The following is a 23619-nucleotide window of genomic DNA, read 5'->3' on the forward strand; positions in this document are numbered from 1 at the left end:
CGAGACCCCAGATGAGCGTTCCCAAGGAGGTTGAGAAGTATGTTCCCTTAATAATTGGAACACACTCTCTGTTCCCCTTTCTTAAATTTTGGTACCACTATCCCAATCCACCCCTTCAACACTGTTGTACCTGTCTTTCTTGTTTCTGTTGCTTGAAAAAACTTTTTGACTGGATTTAAATCTAGCTCAAATTCAACTAACACACTTAAATGAAAAATAGACTGGAACATTTTTCACTGAACTCAACATTGAAGTGCCCTCATAATTTCTCTCCATGGTGATGGAGCCATTTTGTTTCCATAGTGCTCAGACTTCCCATCAATTAGATCATCCCATTTCACAAGTCCGCTTTTGGAAAAATTACTTTGTGTTTCTATTTATTTATCTATTTGGCCCTTATTTTTATGAAGAAAGTTTCCTTCCCTGCAACTTCCTCTCTCTGCCTTTCATTTCTACCTTAACCATTTCTACATTACTACCTCCCTCATCCCCTGACATCTGCTTCAAAGCAGAGGAAAGTGACAGTCAGAGAAAGGGTGAGGAATGTGAGGTCCGTAGCTAATGTGGCACAATTAAGTCACCCTTCGGTTTCTGTGGATATGAAAGGGTCTAAAAGACACCAGTGATTGCCATATTTTCTGGGCCGCTGCAGCATGTGTCTGAGTCATGTTTTAATCCTCTCTTCGTCCTTTCACCCACACGCTGGAGTCAGCCATATCAAAGGTTTTACATCCTCATCCTAACCTTTAGGGCGAGGCTTGTGGCTGACAGGCCCAGTTGGAATCAAACACATATTCTCAATGAGATAGTCATTTCTGTGGAGAGATCCCCCACTGAGCCCGTGCATATTTCTGTAGCTCTGCTGTGAAAATACTGCAGGAGCCTTTTCTGTGGAGTAATCCTCTCGCTGATAGCAGCCGAGCTGACAAATTTCTTTCTTCATTTAAAATAAAGTATCCGCATAATTCTTATTTCAGTGCAACAGTAATGTGCTTGAATTCTGCTCTTTTTTCCTCTCCCCCTTTGTCTTTGTTAAAGCTTTATAAATATTCATGTCGCTGACCTTACTCTGGAGCTGTTAGGCCTTTTTCATAGCCTCCCCAGATCTATTTTTTGCAGCATTCCTGCTTTTAATTAGGATGATGCTTTTGCACATATTTGCATACCAGTGTTGGTTTGGTCTGAGCTGCAGGGGGAAACAAAGATCCTGAAGTTGAAGAACCTGCGTCCTCAAGATTACGCCAACTACAGCTGCATCGCCTCTGTCCGAAATGTGTGTGGGATTCCTGACCGCAGCGTTATCTTCGGACTCACCAATAAGACAGGTAGAGAACAAGGTCATTCTTTTAGTTAAATATTTCTTTGTTTGTCTGTCACATCATTTATTGTTAGTTGATTGCTTTTAAAGTCTTCTAGATTAGATCTGTTGTAATAGTTTTAGTTAATTCCCTTTACATTTTTATGTATCTTTTCTTTAACCGTTGTGTTTTCATGTTTTCTTATGTGCAAATAAAGTCAACTTAACACATGGATGAGTGATTTGTTTGCATACTACTTATTATTTTATGTATATATATATATATATATATATATATATATATACACCTTCTGTTATCTTGTAAAAGTCTTGCTTTCTCTCATTTTCCCACAGTCTGAATGAATCATTGAAAATTTTTGGCACTATAAAATACTGATCAGAAAAATATTACTTATGTTTGAACCCGAACGTCATCTAGTTAACGTGAAATGTTGATTTCTTGGTGCATCTCTGATTTATGGCCTTTAAAAAAAAACTTAAATAAAATAAAATATTTTCATAAATGCATTGCTACCTGTAGACATGAGACTGTACTCTTTCTGCAGCTTCTCCATCTATCAAACTTCTGGTGGAGGATCCAATCGTGGTTAATCCTGGTCAGACCGTGTCGCTGGTCTGCATCTCCACAGGAGGGGAGCCGTCCCCCATCCTCACCTGGGTCAGCAGCAACGACAGCCTGCCGCAGAGAAGCATAGGGAAGGGGGGCACGCTCACGCTGCCCGCCATCACCTCGGACGAAGCCGGGGTTTACAGCTGCGTGGCCAGCAACAACGTGGGAAATCCGGCCAAGAAGTCCACCACCATCGTGGTGCGAGGTAGGAAAGCATGGTCGCCTGTCGGAATATTCAATGTTGGAAGTATGATTAAGCCATTAAGCAAAATGGGTTGTTGCTGCAGATTAGGACATCAAACATCAAACAATGCTGAAAAGTGATGCTATAAGTCATTCATGCCTATTTAGTAGTTGCAAAAACGATCAACATAGAGCAAAGTTTGTGCAATTTGGCTATAAGATCATGATTTAAATATCATTGTTTATATGATTTACCACCAGACAGCCTTTTTTGCAAGTACTCAAATTAAAATTACACTGAAGTAGCTTATTGGTTGAATATTTTTATTTTATAGCCATGTATTTATTCTTTTTTTTGTATGTGCAAATGTGCTGTGCAAAAGTATTAAGACACCACGAATTTTTTGTACTTTGTAGATGTGAACAAGTGAAGAATTGAGGAAGTATTTTTAGGACTAAAATGATCAATATCTGGAAGTCATGGGTTTAGTAAAGGCTTCAGCACGGCACCCCAGGGAGAGGGGAATGTAGACTATTATCTCTTCAGTATGTCTGCAGGGTAAAATAAATAGAAAAATGTTTTTTAATTTTGTACTAATTAGGAAAATAGTACAATGGTACGATTTAACATTCAAAATATTATGAATTACATTAATGTAGGAGTTCTGGTAGAAATTCTTGTAGCTGGGGAGCTAGAAAATAATTGTTTAAAAAAATAAGTATGTGTGTTATGATTTTTTCCTTTAATTTCTCTGCCAAAATCAACAAAAACAGAAAGACCACTGATCTTTCTGCAAAACCAGACTCTTACAGTATAGTGTTTTACAGAAAGGTAACCTAACAACAAAGGTAGGGGAAAAATTAGGTAAGATGTATAATCTTGCTGGAGAAAATTGTATACAATTACCTCACCAAATGTAAGGTAAAAAGAGCACCTCAATGTGACTTCTGTAACATATCCATTTGTTCCTTGTATTTTATTCCATTCACAGTTTTTTCAGCACTTCTTGTAAAAAATCTCCTTTCAGATACATGTGTTCATTACTTCTTTAGTTACTGGTGAATCGTCGAACAGAATGGAAGAGCACAACAAGCATGAACCTCTTAATTAAATTCACTGACTGAAGTGCCAGTTTACTGGAAAACAGCAGGTCTAAGGTCATTTGCGGCTGTTTGGTCATTATCAGAAAAAATATATATTTTTCCCTGCTGCCTCCACCTGAAAGACATCAGCAGCAGAAGATCCTGCCTATCGCTCATTACCGAAACAATCATTGTTTCTTGAGAAGTAGCTGTTTATTACTGTGACAGTTTATGGATTACCAGTCTTGAGCCTGGCACTTCATGTTAACAACAATTCATAAAACTTTTGCCATGCAAACTGCACACAATTTTACAAAGAATCACACAAAGTAATCAGCTTTTGAGCTACAACACCGCACTGCAAAAGTAGCGATACTTTTGTAGCGGAATATAATTATTCCGCTACAAAACAAAAAGAATTTATCTATTTTATTTGGGATTCTACGTGATAGATCAACAGAGTGTGATGTATGTAGTTTTCAAGCAGTTTTATATTTGAAAATGTGGTTTGCATTTTTATTAATAGCCTTCAGCAGCTTCCTAATTAGTAAACAGAGTCCACCTGTGTGTAATTTATGCTCTGTGTAAATACAGCTGCTCTGTGAAGACCTCAAAGGTGTGTTAGCAATCATTAGTCATGGCTGCATCATGCTGTGGGGATGTTGTTCAAGGAAGCTGGTCAGAGCTGATGGGAAGATTAATGAAACTCGGGGACAGCCATTAAGGAAAACCTTTTAGAGGCTCTAAAAACTAGAGTGTAAGAGGTTCACGCCACCAGCAGGAGAGCGAACCTAATCAAGCAGCCAGACAAACAACAAAATGGTCTTTTAAACTTGAATCAAATTGAGAAGACTTGAAAATTGCTATTTACAGAGGCGCTACATCCAATCCAAATACCTGCCATTTTTCAATGGCAAAAATTTCTTGCTGTAGATGTAAACTTACCCTAAAAACTTATAGTCACAAAGACAGGTGGTTCTACACAATATTGACTCTGAGGGAGAGAATACAGATGTGTGTCATTTTATTGCTTTAAAACTAAAACAAAAACATGTTTTGCTTCCACTTTACGATTACGCACTTGCAATAAAATCCTAATAAAATATATTGTCAAAATGAGAAAAGGTTTAGGGGTACAAGGCACTTTAAGCTTGAGAGAAAAGTGTGTGTGACTAGGCGTTTATTTCCCATTGTGTAAAAGATGAATCGAGAGATGTATTAATTTCTAGAAACCCTACAAAGAAAATGTCATTAAAGCTGGAACCTTAAGGCAAAAGACGTGTTTTGTTCAGCATTTTAACTTTCTAGAGAGAATCTCATGCACCCAGATGAGCTTATTTAAATCGCAACTCAGCAGACAAGCTCACAAATGGAAGTTTCACGCCATTTTCTCCAGTCACCGCAGACATTATGCTACAGCTCCATCATCAGGTCGCCTCTGTGCTCAGCCTGTTTGTAGGCTTTTATTTATGCAGCCATATAGTGAGACGGATGAAAATCAAATCCCTCACAAATCATTCCCAACACCCTCCTCACCCCCTCAACCCACCCACAGATAAACTGCCTCTCAGTATTGTGAAAGTGCTCTCACAGCCGAGGACTTAAGAACTGAGCGGCTTATATCAAAGAGAAGATGTCAGGTGTCACATGGGAGCAAATAAGTCAGAGCGTGCTGACTGTTGGCAATCGCTGCAATAAATATCCCACATCTGGAGCTGAAAATGGCACTCGTACGGCATCCTGTTGAATATCATCAAGAAATCGCAGCAACTTGAAATATACATGACTTTTGAATATGCACTTGCTGATTTGACAGATCTGAATAAAGCTGTTGGAGCGTTGAAACTGTTAAACATTAAACAGGCCCGATATGCATTATTCCGATTGACTAAGAGATTAGCAAGATAAGCAGGCACAGATTTTTTTTTTATGTGCTGCTTTAAGGAAAAACAAGGATCCCTTTCATACAGGCTGCTAGCATTTGGCTTCATTAATATAATATCGGCTCCCTTATATCTCCCTGGATTACATAACTACAAAATCAAGGTACAAGCGTTCCTGATTGATCATTGTGATGTTAACCTTGCACGATCTAAAAGCGTCAAAGCACTCTACAACTTTAGTTTTGCTGAGCAGTTCAGCGCGAAAAGTCAAACTAAATGTCAAAAACGTGCCGCAGGAGGTGGAGAGATGAATTAACAAGCTGCAATATATTGTGTCCTATGTATTTCCAAATCAGTAAGTCATTACTTATCTCATAGGAAAGTGGAGAGGGAAGCAAACTAAAGTGAGCTGAGACAGGAGGGGAGGCGATCCTGAAATGACACAATTTATCGATACGTGTCGAAGGAAATTGAGGATCAGTAAAAAGAAAACATAAATTGGGGAAATTTTCTCCACATCGATGAATCGTTACTTTTGTTGTGACATTGACAGCAGAGTAGACAGTCACTTAGGGGTGTAGTGAGATGACATAATGCATACAGAAACCTCTCTGGAAAGTAGTTTTTGATGTCAAATGAAAATGCACTGAGCTCCATAAATGTCATTAAGAAAACAGACTCTTATTCTACTTGTATGTCAGGTGGGCTACCTATTAGACACAAACAAACGAAGAGCTGTCAAAAAAGGGGAATTTTTGGCATCACTAAATAACAGGAGGTGGATTTAACATGTCCTGATAGATCTCTGGATCATTTTATTTTTGGCTGATGAGCTGTCAGATGTCAGAGAAGCGCAGAAATAAGTGTAGAATTATATCTAAATATAAACTTCTCATTTATTTCAAATATGTTTATTCATAGAGAGCCACATTACATCAGATCTCAGCTCAAGGTACCTTAATGAGGTGAAAGACAAACAAGTCCAACTCATCTCTTAATATATAGCATTGTGACAATTTTCAAATCAATCCACTGTATTCCAATGAAATCCTGTGCTGCAAAAAATAACTTTCTCCAAACAAGTAAAAAGAAAATGTAGAAAACAAGACGTTTTTCCACATGTTATAAGAAAAAAAGAATCTGCAGATGAAACTAGTTCTTTTTTAATAATGTTCGAATTTTATTGGCTTAAAACAAGCTCTTATATTTGCTAGAAAGCTACTTTTAAGCTAGTTTTGTCTTAACACAAGTGTAATAAGATATTTGTCCAGGAAACTAGATAAAAATACTTGGTAATATTTTATGTTTTTGCATTGTGGCGTTTAATCAGATTGAAATCCACTCATGTTCAACTGTAAGTGTAAATATAATACAGCTCACAGTCATCTGGTTTTGTAATGCAAGTAAAAAAAAAAACACTTTTAAGGAAGAACAGCTGAATACAACAAGTGGCCTGCCTCTTTTATAAAACTACTGTTTCATAAAACCTTAAAATATCTCTGACTCTGACTAAACAAGTCATCTATGTAGCCCACAAAAAAGTTTTTAAAAATCAAGCCGGCACTATGAAACCAAAACAGGTGTAAACTAGAGTTAATTTAGAGTTGATCAGGTAGAGGCTGATCGCGTGCCTCAGTGGTTGGAAGATGTTACAAGAAAAATGGATACTCACACAACAGAAGGTGTGCAAGTATCCAAGGTTCTTTTTGTGATCATTTGGAACCAAAATTGAACAAAATCCATTGTGTATTTATTCCTTAATTCCTAGATAAACTAGTAGCACATTCTGCATCGTACCTTCGTCCTTTAGAGCTGGCTAATCCGTACATGAATCAGTTGTTACTGACAGAGAGCCTTGCTTGGCAGCTCAGAGCTTTAACAGTGGCTGTTTGATTTGAGCCCCCTACCAATGCAGTCCTTTCAGGAAATGCAGAGACATTTGACTTTGAGTGTTTTATGAAAGAGGATGTCAACTTGTCAGCAGCACTTCCTCCTGAGCAAGCATGTGGTGACAGTGGAGAGGAACAATTCTCCTAGCAGGAAAAACCTTGAAGAAAAGCGGGTTCAGTTTGAGCAGCCATCTGATATGACTTACTGGGGTTTGAGAAGACGGAACCCACAGAACCAGGAAAAAGTAAAGCTCCACAAGCACAAGTTAATGGCAACAATCGCTCCATTTGTGGCTCCATCTAGGAAAGAAGCTCCATCATAGAAACACTTAGCTTATAGGATGTAAAGAGGTTTACATTGTTTTAGGCAGCGATGGCTTATTTATGGCTTCCTTCAGAAAAGAGACAGCACTAAGCACAGGGTCCTGGATCCAATGTGCCACTAAAGAAAAGAAAACAAAGACAGACAAGATAATGTTAATGACAGCAATAGTTCATTTGCCACCCACACAACAAAAGAGGCAAAATTAAACACAGACACATCAGGCCAGATAATAATGGTCACTAAGGTATAAACACTTTAAACGTAGGTCCAAACATCAGCACAGCTTCTTCCATCTGAAGCATTCTGCAGCACTTGGGTGCTGAAAAACGCATCTTTTACAACCTCAGTGGGGTGGTCTTGTTGTATTGGGTGGGGGGAGGACTTCTCTAAATACAGATGGACTGTTTTTTACTTGTGTTTTTAACAATAGTTTTTCTATTTCCCACTGTGCTGTAAAAGCACAGTGGGGGACTTTTGTCAAGTTCCAACTTTTAACGTCTTTTTCTGTGCAGAAAAACAACCTTATGAATTCTGTTTGTCAGCTGTGAGCTAGCTGGAATGTGTTGCATAAATTTTCCTTTAATACTGTAAAATGTGGTCATTTCTAATCCACATGCTTTTGTTTGCAAGGTAAATTTGTATAAAGAAGCAACACTTTTAGATTTAACAGCTGAACTTAGATTTTGAGATATAGATCAATCACTCATACATTTATTTTTCTAAGTTTTTTTTGCAACCCTTACTGCCAAATGCAAACATCCTGGAATTTGGTTTGGGTGTTCTGCTGGTTTAGATTAGTTGGGGAAAAAAGAAAAACGTAACTGAACAGACATTTATGTCTCCAGGGTGTGTCTTTTATTTAATTTTCAACATATTTGCCTTTCTTATATTGTTTTTTGAAGTAATAACAAAGAGCTGTCAAATGTATAAACCCCATGTGTGACAATGTTAACTTTAATCTTGAAGAATTTAAAATGTAATTTATAACTGACTTGAGTTCAGAAAAGTTTTTAAAAATAATCTTGAACGTTTTAACAGGAGATTTCAAATGTCTGGACATCTTGTAGTTCTTTAATAGACACTGGCATTTTTAAATAGCCACAAAAACCATGAAAAAGAAGGAAAGGTATGAAAAGTGCAAATAAAGCCTACACGCTGAGATGTCGTTGTTTACATTTGCGATTAGATTAGCGATTAGATTCAAGTCAGGACTCTGCAGCATTGTTTTTAAAAACATGTTTTGCTTATCTACACAGCAACAATAAAGTTTGATGAAGTTTATGTGTGGCCTTTTTTTAGGGATAAGTTTTCTCTCAAACTCAAACATTCTCAAAAAGGAATGTTTGTGCATGCCAGGGAGGCACCATTTATGTGCTCATTGCATAAATGTTCAGTTTGTTGGGTTGCTCCTGTGATTGCTAAAACTGTTAAATATTGTAAGCACATGTTCACATGGAAGGTCATCATCCGGTGCTCATGAGCTGATATGCCCCATGTGTACATGAAAAACCTAATCATTCGGCTCTGCTGGGCACAGTTCAATTTGCATGTTTAGCAGGGTCACCCTGTGGCCTCATCACTGCTTATCTCAGCTGGTTATGCTCCTCTCTGGTCCTTGAGAAGCCCCAGCAAACTGCTGTTGCCAAAGGGGGCCGTGTGTGTGGAAACACACATCTCTCCCCAGCAGATGGTAGCCTCTCTGGCCATACTGTCACACCAGCCAGAGTGCCTTCTAGGCCTTGGCCATCTCCACAGCCAGCCCAGCAGGCCCCTGGCATCACATCACCCCGCTGACGAGATCCTTTCTATGGATTAAGGGTCTGCAACACGTCTTCAAACACAGGTCACCACCCTGCTTTACCCTGTCAGTCTATTCTTCAGCAGTTTGTGAGATATCTCCCTCGAAAATGCTGTGGCCTGGTTGCTCTTTTCTTTTTGGTTGCATATCACATAAAACCAGGCAAAACTGAAATGAAGAACTGATTAACAGAGAGAGAATCAGCTATAGACGGTGTCAAAATAGCCAGCTGGATTTGGTGTTTGCCTTTCTGTGTGCACACGCAGCAGACTACCTGCTTCTGCTTTCCATCCTTTTGCAAAGCAGCGCATTTTCCCTCTGTGTGATGAGGCGAAATGAGATATGGTGCAGCTATCAAAGATGGAAAATCAAACACTGCAGCGCCGTCATCAGATTTCCATGACTGCTCCTCGAGGAGTTCCTTACAAAGGCAGGTATGGAGTTTCTACACCAAAGCCAGCCATTTCCAGCTACTAATGCAGACACAGCCAATTGCACACACCCACACATGTGCACACCCCTACACTGGTATAATAAACTGCTATCATGTTGTATAATTTACGGTAATGTCTTGAGTTCCAGAACTGAGAAAACCATTTCTGTCTCCCATCCTATTGGCCTTCAGAAAATCTGTGGAGTTTAGATGAGTTTTTAGAAGCGTTTTCCAACATTTTCCTCCCAACCAAAGAGTAGACACACGCAATTGGTCTCGGTAATGTAAAAGTCCAGAGGCTGGGGGTTGCGTTGTTAATAAGAGGACCGTGGATTGAAAAAAGGAGAAAAAATTAAAGGTGCTTTGAATGCCTTGTGTTTTGATCAACTCCGATGGCCACGCCGCTTTTTTTTGTGAGCAACCTTGAGCCGAGCAGATGAGACGAGCGTTTTGCACAGTCATCCTACTGGCTTTGAGAGACAACTTCAGCTCCATGAGCCGATACCTAAGATGAGAAATGCAGTATGTTGCTTTAAAGTATTGATGGGTTGACAGAGAAGATAATCATCAATAGAACATATGAACTGGGGTGTACTTGAGTACAAAAGTGAGACTGAAGGCGAAAACCTGTATGCATGTTGTGACGCTTTTTTTTTTTTCATTACTCTTGACGTGTTTTTATTGTTACTTGTGTGTAAGGGGCTGCTTTACTTCCCCGATGTGCTATTGTAATCCTTTCATGTGACACAAGCTCTCTGAAAAAGACCTCAACTTTAGGTTTTCTCTTTGTAAGAAAATCAGTGCTTTTCATGTACAGGCCATCCATTATTCCCAGAGGCTATTAAAGCTATGGAGGATTCAAAAAGCTTTCCACGGGCACAAAGCCTTTCAGTTTACAGTAAAAGGAAGAAAACAGGGACACTGTATTAAGTATGGAAATGATCCGGCAGAATACCTCGAATAATCGCAGCATCACGGTTGAACTGCATGCAACCTCTCTGGCAGAAGCAGGGAAAAAAGGAAACATACAGTGCAAAAGTGTGGACAAAAACAGGCACCATTTCACCACTTCATGTTACAGTGAAGACTGTAGTCCCTGCAGTGGATGTTTGATTCTTTTGAATGATTCGGTGAGTAGAGAAAAGTGTAACAGATTTCAAAATTCATCGAAAATATACTTTCTTTGGACATGTGTATACTGCATGGTTTAGGCTTTAGAATCAGTGACATTATACTTTCCACAATGCTAAAATTATGTTAATTACTATGCAAACAGAAACGCCACACTGCAAACAAGGCTTCTCAGACTTAATATTGGTACAGGATAACTCGCATTAGATGTAAGCTTTGAAGAAAACATGCTAAGGTCAGAGGCGATCCTAAATAATGAATACAATAACCCATCAACCCTTAAAGACCAAAGTTGCTGTTACAAATAGGAGGCTAATAATCAAACTTTAACAGCCTAAATGTTTGACTTTTACTGAAAAGGTTTTCTAGTTCTTTTGTGTTCAAATAAAAAAGCCCAGAAAGTGCATGCTATCACTTTTATGACACTATTTTATGGTGTTTGTTAAAGCTGTACTGATTAGGCTTTTTTTGGCCGATTTCCAGTTGGGACATTTTGTTAAGCTTTCACCTACTGATACAGATTTTAAGCAATCCTGATTTCTATCTAGGAACAATAATAAAAGAAAACAGCAGTCAAACCCTCTTGCTCTTAGAGGTCATTAATTATTTATATTTGAAGCAGAGGCAACATCCCAAAGTGTGTGTGTGTGTGTGTGTGTGTGTGTGTGTGTGCGTGTGCACGACGTCATTCAAAATAACGCTCAAATGTCACTAATAGTAATGAAAATGTGTAATGTGTTTCTTTCAGCACAGGTTTGCAGCATGACTTGGGCGTAAATTAGGCCTTGTTTCACACTTCTTCCAGTGAGATTGTAAGACTTTAAAAACTATTAACCTACAAAGCATGGCTTAATTATGCTTCATGTGTTTTGGAACAATGGGGAAAACATCAATAGCAACAAAAATAAATCCAATTTTATTTGTAATTCTCTTACACGTCATTGATCACGTCCAGATCAGAATGACATATTAGTCTATGTATTTGGCTTAACTTAAAAATGTGCAAGAATAAGGCCTTTCTTAGTGACCAAACCCAAAACACCTAGTACATTTCTGAACCTTCAGGCTTTAAGTTCCAGCTATCTTAATATGTGCTCAGCATATGAGAGTGGAGCTAATTCTCAGCATTCCCACAACAAAACACCCGTCATCTTACTTAGTACACTGCTGTCTGAGATTCTGACACAGAATTTGCAGACATAAATGCACACAGTTGTATCATAAAATCCACCGGTAGCACCCTGATCCTCGCTACACATGTAAGAAGATGATTTAAGCTGTGACAATAACGAAAAGGAACTTCTTAGAAAACGGCTTAGAAACAAAGCTGGTAAATAACCCTGCTGTTGCTGTCATACAGCTTAAATGTGGAAGCGGTCATGCCTGCGCGTCTATGGAAACTGGATGGATTTACATACAGTCAGCATATGTTCATCTACATGTCTGTAAACTCAGACTATAGAAGTGAAATATACAGCCAACATGAGCTATTATTTATGATTTTGTAGAAATTGTGTAAGAGTAGTTGGAAACAGTTTACCTCCAAAGCAAATGGGAAAGTTCTGTTTCCAACCAGAGTCCTTATTAAAGATTCATGTGACTTGCTGTATCACGAATGGGAGGAATGACAACTTACCGTCACCAGATAAAGTCGCCCAATTCAGCACTAGCCTCCCCATCTGCTTTTCGAAATCCCTCACGTAAAAGTAAAAAAAATAAATAATCCTTTTGCGTTTTTCCAATGCATAAGTGAACAGACAGTATTTTAATCTTTGCATCAGGCCAGAAAATGTTTATTACAACCAATTGAAGTAATGCCCGCTTATCTCTGTGTACACAAGCGTAGTCGATTTACAGGAATACCTACTTGCTATTTATTATTTATGCTTGACTAAAGTGGCAGAAAAGGATTTTTTGGAATGTGGCGAACACAGGGAGGAATCCTAAAATATGCATGAGTGCACCGTGGGTGTGTGCGGAAATGAGGAAGGCTGATTCACTGGAAGAATATTCTGTAAAAAGTAGGAAACAAGATTGTTGTATAATATTGTTGTGAAGTAAAAATGCAAGTATTTTTTTGTATCTAAATAATCTGCATGCAGTTTTAGAAAGTGATTTTCAATTTAAAAAAAATCCTGCACATGGAAAATATCATGCATTTATTGTTTTCCTCTCCCAGTCAGTGAGCAATAATCTCAATTTCACATAAAAATGTTTTATTTTTCCCCAATATTTTACTAGTAAATAGAAAATGGAGGAGATTGTGATATTAATCAATTATAACTTCTGTGCTCTGATTATAATGATACCATTGTGATTTCCAGTGTTTGTTTATATTGAAAAGTGATAAATGACCACAAGAAGCAGAGTGGAAGTCTAATGGGGAGTGGAAGTCTAAATTGTATCTTGAATCTGACTCCAGATGGAAACTTTGCAAGGACAGGAATACAAGATTAGTATTTCTTTGCTTTTTTTCCCAAACCAGACTTATAAAAGAGAAAAATAAAGTTACATGCTTGGCTTTTTATGCGAGTAAACACAAAAAATAGCATAGACAGTTGAAAGATATATCAGCTTTTAAAAAATACATTCAAATAAATTCATTGTAAAGGAATTACAATTTTTTGGGGAACTGCTTGTGTGACTCTACAACACGTAGTTGTTGCACAGTCTCCTACACTCAGAGAGGAACATTTTGACAACAGTAAAGCAAAGGAAAGGTAGAACTTAACCCAAATGTTTATCCGCTGTCACCTCTAACAGCACAATGACTTAGAAAGATGGGCTGTGTGGGTGTGCAAGTCCGCCTGTGTATTTGAATCTAATGCTTCCTTGTGACGCGGCCACTAACTCTTCTGCGCCCGTCACTGAGATAGAAACGCCTTTCCAAGCTGTCAAGATGTACAGCCATGCCTGAACAATGAGTGTGCAACTCTGCCTCAGGATATTTGCTCCCTTTGACATGCATTGTAGTAGAAAATATGTGCTTCCTTCCAGACATGCCTACTTAATGGCTTCCACTATGGACTTTGTCTTGTCTCATTAACCTTATCCCATGTATGTTAGCTTTAGGCAAATTGAAAATTATGCTGTGGATGTACACAGTGCTGTACAGCTTACCCAAAATGGGGTATGTCGGTTTGGTGGTAATAAGATTTGTTCTTGTTTCCATAAAGGTCACATATATGTGTGACACACTGTATTACACTAAATGACACATTTTCCGTGCAGGCACTATTGAATTACATACATCAATGTTGAACAGAAAAGCCTGACAGTGTAAAGACATATAGGGGTACAGGAATGAAAATAAATGCGTCAGGGTTTGCTGAGTGTTGACATGATTCCAATTTTTGTATCTGCCATGCATCAGAAATAGGATTCTCTGCCTGCCGACGCTGATTTCAAAAGTGAGAGGGAAGATCATGCCAAGGAGGCGCGTGTCACTCATCTCTCCTTCAGTGTGCAGTTTGGCAGGCATCACAATGTGTTTTGCACATTCAATTTCCCGTGTTTAAATCTGACACGGGGGTTTTGTTTTTGTTTTCCCTTTACCAAACTGAATATGATAATGTCACTTGGGAATTGCTAGATGAAAAGACTTCCATGGTGTAAGGTTTTTTTTTGTTTTGTTTTTTTTAGAAGAGTATGCAAGCGTTGGAACCGATACAGCATGCATTATGATAAAATCATCTCTTTTCCATTTAGTAGGAGCTGTGTTTTAAAGAGAGTTTGCAAACCAAATTGGAGTAGAAATGTTTGAGAACATGTTTTTTTTTTTTACTTCATTTTCTTTTTGAGCATACATCTTAGTAGCACAGTGTGTGTAACAATACATCAGCCTTTTGAGCCAATAGATACAAATAAGAATACATACAACACTGTTTCACATGTGGGATTTAGTTCAGTGATTAAACATTGTAGTCTATAAGCATTCATTAAAATCTCCTTTTTTAAGAGAGACACAGCCATAGAGACAGTAAAACATACAATAAAAAAAACACACTGCAGTGAGCAGCCAAACCATGTTTTAAACGAAAACATTAAACAGTCACACGGACAGAATGAACTGTTCTTTTATTCCACAATAATTAACTGAAACTTCCACCGAGTAACCAGTTCTGACAATTTCCGGTCATTCTGTTCTGACTTTGAGAACAGACATTTATCAAATACCTTGACTGTGCAGGTCATACTTTGTGTGATGCTTACACATGAAAACACTAAGATAAGAAGTTAACAACCCCAACCAGAGATTTACAAATGAAAAGCAGCCGATAAGAAAGAATGCAGATACACAAACATGACTATTTAGTATCTGTATATAGAAAATTCCCAATTCTTGTATATCCCATTTACTGTATATACAAGAATTATAATAGTATAAAATATTCAGTCTGTTTAGGTGTTTGACTGGGCATTTACAAAGAGCATAGCCAAAAGGTGGAAACTTTAGGCAAAAAACAGGTGAGGAAAAAATATTTCTCATTTAAAGAAAAAAAATATATATAGTTTTTTTCAATTAACTCGCAAATTGTTAGAATTCATGTTTAAATGTCAAATTATGATTAAAAAAGGATGCGGACATATTTCAAATCAAAAGTTGCCATTTCAATGTTAGCCCATTAAACAGTTTGTGTTTTTAGAGGAATTATGTAACTTCATGGCATTCGAATAAACCACAAACTTTCTTTTAAAGCATAAATATAAGTAATGTTAAATTGAACTAAACATCAAATATAGGCTGGATAAATGTAAGACTTTGAACTAAGGAGAAAGATTAACAATAGATTATGTTTTCATCTGCATCTATGTGGAATGCAGTATTTAATCAATCACAGCAAAAATTGTTTTTGCTGTAAGTGAAAACTCAGGATTTGATTATGAAGCTCCAAAGAACTACTTTGGATGCTCGAAGAAAAGAAGAAAGTGACTCGGCTTAATACACTGCACACACTGTGTCCAAAGTGATACGTATATTGAAAGTCAACTTAGAGCATTTTCAGGCAAGCCAATATGATGATTAGATTGCCAAACTAGCTTTAAAAGCTTTCAACAAAAGATAAATATGCTAGTTTGGCAAACTTTTAAAGCTAGTTTGCCAAACTAGCTGTAAAAGCTTACAACAAAATACGCTCCTTAACAACATCTTAACAACATGTTAAATTAGCGATCAAAACTCCTATATTTACAATATGTTTGCTAGAGACAGGAACACTAATTCACAGTTTAAGTATGTGCACTGGGAAAGGTTAAAATGAAGAACAGAAGAAAAATCTATTTGAAAATCTATAAAATCCTGTTCTGTGGAGTACACTTCAAACACTGCGTCAATATAACAAGGAGAGCCATAAGCTACAATAAATGTCTCTGGCAACATGTGTTGTGTACAAAGGTGGATGCGTTTCTTAACATAAATATTCTTTTACAGCTTTGAAGAAAGGACGGTTCTGGATCACGCCTGACCCCTACCACAATGATGACAACATCCAGATTGGGCGTGAAGTCAAGATATCCTGTCAGGTGTGACACACACACACACACACATATATATATATATATATATATATATATATATATATATATATATATACAGTACAGACCAAAGGTTTGGACACACCTTCTAATTCAATGGGTTTTCTTTATTTTCATGACTATTTATAAGGCAAGAAATCCCACTTATTAACCTGACAGGGCAGGTTGACCTATGAAGTGAAAACCATTTCAGGTGACGACCTCTTGAAGCTCATCAAGAAAATGCAGAGTGTGTGCAAAGCAGTAATCACAGCAAAAGGTTGCTACTTTGAAGAAACTAGAATATAAGGGGTATTTTCAGTTGTTTTACACTTTTTTGTTTAGTGCATATTTCCACATGTGTTATTCATAGTTTTGATGCCTTCAGTGTGAATCTACAATGTCAATAGTCATGAAAATAAAGGAAACTCATTGAATTAAAAGGTGTGTCCAAACTTTTGGTCTGTACTGTATATATATATACTATATATATATATATATACAGTACATATATATATATATAAAGCATGAACACAATAAGATAAATTAGTTGTCCAGTAACACTGAGCTGTATTTCTTAGGTGGAAGCAACACCACCAGAGGAACTGACATTTAGCTGGTTGAAGAACGGCCGTGCCCTTCGGAGTTCAGAGCGCATGGTCATCACTCAGACGGACCCCGACATCTCGCCCGGGACCACCAACCTGGACATCATAGACCTGAAGTTTACCGACTTTGGCACGTACACCTGTGTGGCTGCGTTGAAGGGCGGAGGCATTCCTGAGATTAGCATTGACGTTAACATTTCCTCCACAACTGGTGAGCCTCACACCCCTCTGTGTCAGTGGCAGATTTTAAAACCTCCACCACTCCATGCAACATATTCCATCAGACATACATCCTACAGCTACTTCACCCATACAAAGAGGCTTTAAAAAGTGATTTTGACTTTCATATGAAGTATTTTTGTACATGTAGTATTTTTTGGGGTGTTGGTGTTGGACATTTCTGTTTGAATTATTGACATTTTCTATATATTTTATATGATTGTTGATGCTAAGATATTAAAACAATTGAGAAATAAGTGTAGCTGAAGTAAACGTTAATTCATTGCTAAATATGTAAAACTAAAGGAGACAGGTCATTTAAGGATACTTTGGGTTGTCCTGCATTAAATCAGGCAGTGAAACATAAACATTTTTCCTTCACTATGTGATTTGACATCAAACAAAAAAATTTCTGTTTGAGGTCCAATTACTACAATTATTTCTATTTCATTAAATCCCACTATAAGTCTTTTGAGATCTTGTATAGACTTTATTCCCATTCAAAAGTTGATATATATATACTTGGTGATTGGTAGAATTCCCTTTTAATCTGTATCTCTCTTTTCATTTTCACTGAAGTCGTGCAGCTGAGTAGGTTTAGTTGCCCACATCTTTTCAGCTCATTTTACAAAGTTGGACTCAGTTCTGTTCTTTGTGGTGAATACTCCATTTTGATTTTGCGCCTCCTGAGTGACTTTGTAACTAACTTGGCTCTCAGCTTGGGATCGTTGTCATTTGTGTCCAAGCTTTAATGTCCTGGCTGATGTCTTGTGATGTTGCTTCAATCTTTCTTCTTCATAATGCCATATATAATATTGCAAAGTGCACAAGATCTTTTGCAGCAAAACTAACTTCCCCACAACAACATTTGCTAAGGGTAAGCAGTTCAATTTCAGTTTTGTTAAGACCACAGGACATGTCTTCAAAAATGAAGGGTTTTTGTCCCTAAACACATTCGCTTCACTGTAGATGATAACACTTTCTCACCAGCTTTAACATTCTTCAAAAGGCTTTTCATTTTTGCAGCAAAGCGAGTTCATTTCTGGAATCCAAAACCTGTCTTCTTTCTGAATCCCACAATGTTTATACTTGCATAAAACTGTTTGAACAGATAAATTGTGGCACCTTCAGGAATCTGGAAATTTTACTCAAGGATGTACCAATCTTGTGGACTTCCATGAATTCTCCTTCTGGTCTTTTGTTTGATTTCCTCAGATTTTTTCCATAATATCACAGAAAGAAGCAAAGGGTTTAATATGTTGCCTTAAAACATATCCACAGTTGTGTTGCAAATAAACCCATCAAAAGCTTACGAAACTATGACACCGTCATCTTGGCTTTCCCAATTTGTAAAATCAGGCATAAACATCATACAAGTCAAGTCACAACTTTGACTAACATAATATATAATTAAAATTATCCTATTTTTGGCATTTAGCAAATATAAATAATGTCTAAAATCCTAAACATTTCCTGATAGTGAGAGAAAAAAAAGGTTATGTATGCAAATATCTGGTTTCAAGTGTGTTCAACTGAACACTTCAATAATTGTTGAAGTACCTTCAACATTAATTGGCATCCCTGGTGAAGGTACTTGCAAAAGTCTTCAAATAAATTGTTTAAAAAGACTTAGTGACACCAAGATGCTTCTTTTTGCTACGGTTCTCCAATGGAGAGCTTAGATAATTTTTGCCTCCCCTAAATCCTGCTTATCATGCGTGGTTACAAGATAAACATGAGCGTTTGTCCATATTTGTTTGTCACGATTTCAGTTTTGACCTTTTCTAATTATTGGTATGTACGTATGTCTTGCAGAAATGGGCATCGTAAATTATATTCAAGCAAAACCAGAAGCCAAGGATCACTTAATAAAAGCCTTCAGTCATTCTGATTAACTTAAAAATTGAATTAGACATTGGAAAATTGCCTTACTTGTATATGTTAATGACAAACTCATCAATGTAAAATACATGTGAATATATAACATGCCGATAGTTAAGATAGTTTTCTTTTACTTTTTCAGAAGTGAAACTGAAACTTTTACCTCAATATAAAATTATATTAAATTGCGCAGACAGATTAATAGTGGTTAAGTAAAATTGTGCCAAAATAATGAAAGAAACAATCTCTTTACTTCTAGGGGCTTTCCAAAAGTCTTTCACAAACCAAATTTTTTGAGGTTGTGGCAAGAAAGACATGTTTTAAACCCCAAAATTGAACCCAAAAAAACTAAACTTTGTTTAGGTAACTATAATCTCAAAACCAGAGTTCATCTGTAAGACAAATCAGGCACTAGACACTCAACATCATTCCATCAACTGGCTGCTTTCGCTCTTCTGACATACGTGCAACATGAGGAGCTTGCTAGTTGCATAACACATCAGTCCGCCTGGCTCCATGATCTGCATTTCTGTGACTTCGGCCATGCCGTGTTTTACTGTTCAAATTACTTTAAAAAGTTTTACAGAAGCTTTTCACTGTTTCTTAGAGTCTGCACTGCTCTTTTGCCTGTCAGTCATTGTCAAAGAATGCAAGGCGTAGGTGCTAAAATGACAGGAATACGAAATCTGAAAGATAACAGCAGAGGGAGGAAATGTGCTGTCAAATGTCTTGTTTGGCTGACATTCAGGAAATCTAAATATGACCATACTTTGTTGGAAAAACAAAGTAATGGAAGGCTAAGCAGAACGAAATGACACTGTTCATGACAGAAGGACTGTCAGTTCTAAAATCCTCGTTGAAATGTACATCTCAGAAATATTGCGTAATGTTTAATATTTTCTTGTCAGCCATCTCAGAAATTGAAACGGTCATTTTATACAGATGTTTTATGCATACAGTAAAATATTTCAAGTTTTTATTTACTTATTTTATTTGCAGTTGTAATGATTATGGCTTACATGTAAAGAAAACCTATAATTCAGGTTCTCAGAAAATGTTAATATCACATTAGACCAATCAAAAATTGATGCACAAATGTCAGGCTTCTGAAAGTTTGTACATTTTTGTTTGGGTCTCTTCTTGCATGAATAACTGCATCAATGCACCGTGGCACTGAGGTGATCAACTTGTGGCACTGCTGCCGATTACTTTATCTGTCTTGTTGGGTCTGGTCTCTCTCATCTTTCTCTTGACAACAGCCCATAGGCTTACTAAGGCGTTTGGGTCAGGGGAGTTTGCTGGCCAATTAAGAACAGGAACACTGTGGTCAGAACCAGTTTTTGGTACCTTTGGCAGTGTTTATTTTCAAGTCCTGTTTGAAAATAAAGCCAGCATCTCCATTTAGCTTGCAGGCAGAGGGAAGCATGAAGTACTCTAGATTTTCCTGGTGGACGGCTGCATTGACTGCGGACTTCAAAAAACACAGTGGACCAACACCAGCAGATGACATGAGACCCCAAGCCATCATTGATTGTGGAAACTTCACACTGGACTTTGTACCTCTCCACTTTTCCTCCAGACCTTTTCCTGGCACACTTGTTCCTTCCACTCAATTTTCTCTTAACATGCTTGCACAAACAACCAGCTTCTTCAGCAATGACCTTTTGTGGCTTACCCTTCTTGTGAAGTGTGTCAATCACTCTCTTTTAGACATCTGTCCAATCAGCAGACTTCCTCGTGATGGTGTAGCCTAGAGTGAGAGACTGTTTAAACATTTGCAGGTGTTTTCTGGAAAGAGGTTCCGCAGCATCCGGTGCAGGTCCACCAGGTTCCAAAACAGCTTTTTCCCACTTGCCATCAGACTGCTGAACTCTTAACTGGACTGCACTTAAAATCTGGTCTCCACTTTATACCTTGCACATGTACAGAGCTAAATAACTCATATTTTACTGTCATTCCTGCACTTTATATTCTATATTTATATTTATATTCATATCTTATACTGTATTTTATTTTATTCTGGAGTAACCTCACAACATTGAAAGCTCAAAACATTGTCCTGAGCCGTATGCAACGAAATTTCGTTCTGTATACACCCTGTGCATGCAAAATGACAATAAAGTCAGTCTAAGTCTAAGTCTAAGTTTTGAGTCAATTAGTTGATTAGGGTGTGACACTATGAGTTTTTATTAATGACCTTTTTTCACAGTATTCAAATTTTCTGAGATACTGAATTTTGGATTGTCATAGTCTGTAACCCATAATCATCAAAATTACTTAGCTTCACTTTCTGAGGTGACTGGCAAGAAGCATTGCCCTTTTACGCAATATTTTATTTTTTAAGCTGCTCTGGTATTTGTTCATGCTACATTATGGTGCACACAAACCCTGGAAGTCTCCGGGTTTCACCACACTCCTCCCAGATTCTTCAGATTATCTGTTTGGGGGATTCCAAAAGTTGGTGCTGCTGCAGGCGGAGTAGATATCTCCGCTTGCTTTGACTTTACCGGCATGTGTTTGGTACCGATAAGGAAGGCTGGGGTTTGTGATGCGACTTAGTAACGATTAGGTTCATAGGGAGCTCTTTCGCCCCTTGTAGGCAAAACTCACAAGCACACAAGGAAATGCATTCACGCACCCTTACCTTTAGTAGGTACCTTGCTTCTCTCTTACGCCTCAGCTGCCACTCAGTATGTGAACATGAAAGTTGCGTGTCGACCTTGGATGCATAATTACTGTTAGATAATCCTTTGATAATCTTTGTGCTTTAAAACAGTGGGATCAATTGCATCTGCCAAGATTGTTTCCTCATTATCTTCTAAGTAGTGCAGTCTTTTCTTTTGGAGTGCCTGAGCATTGCCAACACATTAGTGCAGATCCTTTAATGTGCAGAAATAAATAAATAAAAGAATACAGCTGTCTGACTGGAGAAATAACAAAGAAAATGACTGACTGTTTTGTGATTGGATAAAATGAAAGGTTTCCTTCAGGCTCGGGTTTGATTGCTTCCTAAGCTTGCACTGTTCCAGTCGAATGTGGAGGGAGGAATGAGATGGTATGAAAGGACTGCGTTGGCATAGAGATGCACCTGTCATCAGGAATTATACTGGGAATGTGGTTTCTGCTTGTTATGATTCCTGCTGCATTTACCTGGATGTGGGCGGGTTGTTTTCTTGAGAATGCCTGTTTCTGTCAGTTTGGCTGACGCCGCGAATCAGTGGAGTGTCTTGCCGAGCTCTGTAGCTGCACTGTGCTAAAGCGTCTTGTGCCTCTGCTTTGCTACGCGCCTGCAGCCTGTTATGCGATGAATAAGCTCCGTATTTGTTCCTCTGCCTGTTCTCCTGAAGGGAGAAAGCCGAGCTGCAATTAGAAGTCTTAATAAAAGTGTTTAGGGGAGATTACACTGCAGATCTGCCAGGGTTTCATGCTGGGAATGAGGGTGAAGCTCACTGGCTCTTAGTTTTGGCTCCCGGTTTTGATTCCAAACCAGGGATCGGGTCCGACCCTGGCCGAAGAGAATATTTAGGGACACAGATTTTTATAACTTTTCCTTTTTGTAAAACAGCGTTAATATTTACTGTTGTGGCAAACTCATTAAAAAAGCAAGTTCTTATCTCAGCAGTGCTCCCAGAGATTCCAGGGGCGATGCATATTTATGAGTGTGGTCTGAAACGAGGACACAGACCTCCCCTTAGGAGATTGTCGAGATTAAAAACCGCAAGAGACAGAAACCTCTGAAAGGAGATAAGAACTTGATGAAGCTCCAACAGAAAACACAAGTTACACCTGTCAGGAGCAAACGTTCACACGCAGCGACTAGATGCGTCTGAGATTTTCAGGTGGTGATGGTGTTGTGACTCGAATGTTATTTGAAATCAGATCGGAAGCATTTGTCAAGATAAAATTCTAACGCAGTGCAGAATACGGTACAGAGGCATAGTTGGTATTTAAAGCCAGGTTCAAACAAAGACTTTGCCGATAGCTGATGTGCTGATGCCATTTACCATTATCATGCTATGTGAATCTCACTCTCAGCAGGACAGATGATCAAAAAGTTAGTGGTGTTCACTTTGTTTCAAGTTTTTTTTAAATTGCCGTCGAGTTCGCACCTGAGATTCTGCCGCTACCGGGCGTTTCTTTCAACCTCCAAAACACATCCAGTTAAATTGTTTAGATAATTATCTGCTCGCCTGATTAAAATGAGCTATATTAATGAACGCAGTACGTAGCAAGCCATTTTTCTGACAATTTAATTAATCAGTACGTTGTAGCAAGCAGACTCATCTCTGTCTAACTTCCTATTGACAGCTTATATTCTCTGTTTGACTATGATTCATCATGCATAGCCACCACATCAATAAAGACACTATGACAATTTGACTGGGGCTGCACAGTGGCGCAGTTGGTAGCACTGTTGCCTTGCAGCAAGAAGGTCCTGGGTTCGATTCCCGGCCGGGGTCTTTCTGCATGGAGTTTGCATGTTCTCCCTGTGTATGCGTGGGTTCTCTCCGGGTACTCCGGCTTCCTCCCACAGTCCAAAAACATGACTGTTAGGTTGATTGGTCTATCTAAATTCTCCCTAGGTGTGTGTGTGTGTGAATGGTTGTTTGTCCTGTATGTCTTTGTGTTGCCCTGCGACAGACTGGCGACCTGTCCAGGGCGTACCCCGCCTCCCGCCTGGAACGTAGCTGGAGATGGGCACCAGCAACCCAGCAACCCTCCCGACCCCATTAGGGACAAGGGT

General features: G+C 38.3%; 1 protein-coding gene across 4 annotated transcripts in view; it reads left to right on the forward strand.

The window, feature by feature from the left end:
* The window catches only part of LOC114158692 (MAM domain-containing glycosylphosphatidylinositol anchor protein 2), a 201399-nt gene that overhangs the window by 102520 nt on the left and 75260 nt on the right, over window positions 1-23619 (forward strand). For 2 of the 4 annotated variants that reach the window (XM_028040436.1, XM_028040438.1), the window contains exons 5-8: window positions 1190-1325; window positions 1864-2133; window positions 16085-16176; window positions 16749-16986. In XM_028040436.1, the coding sequence (XP_027896237.1) occupies window positions 1190-1325; window positions 1864-2133; window positions 16085-16176; window positions 16749-16986 (736 nt within the window). The remainder of the gene's footprint in view (window positions 1-1189; window positions 1326-1863; window positions 2134-16084; window positions 16177-16748; window positions 16987-23619) is intronic. The other 2 variants (XM_028040437.1, XM_028040439.1) reach the window with 1 other exon arrangement.

This window comes from Xiphophorus couchianus, chromosome 15 (genome assembly GCF_001444195.1).
Source record: "Xiphophorus couchianus chromosome 15, X_couchianus-1.0, whole genome shotgun sequence".
NCBI classification, from domain to species: Eukaryota; Metazoa; Chordata; class Actinopteri; order Cyprinodontiformes; family Poeciliidae; genus Xiphophorus; species Xiphophorus couchianus.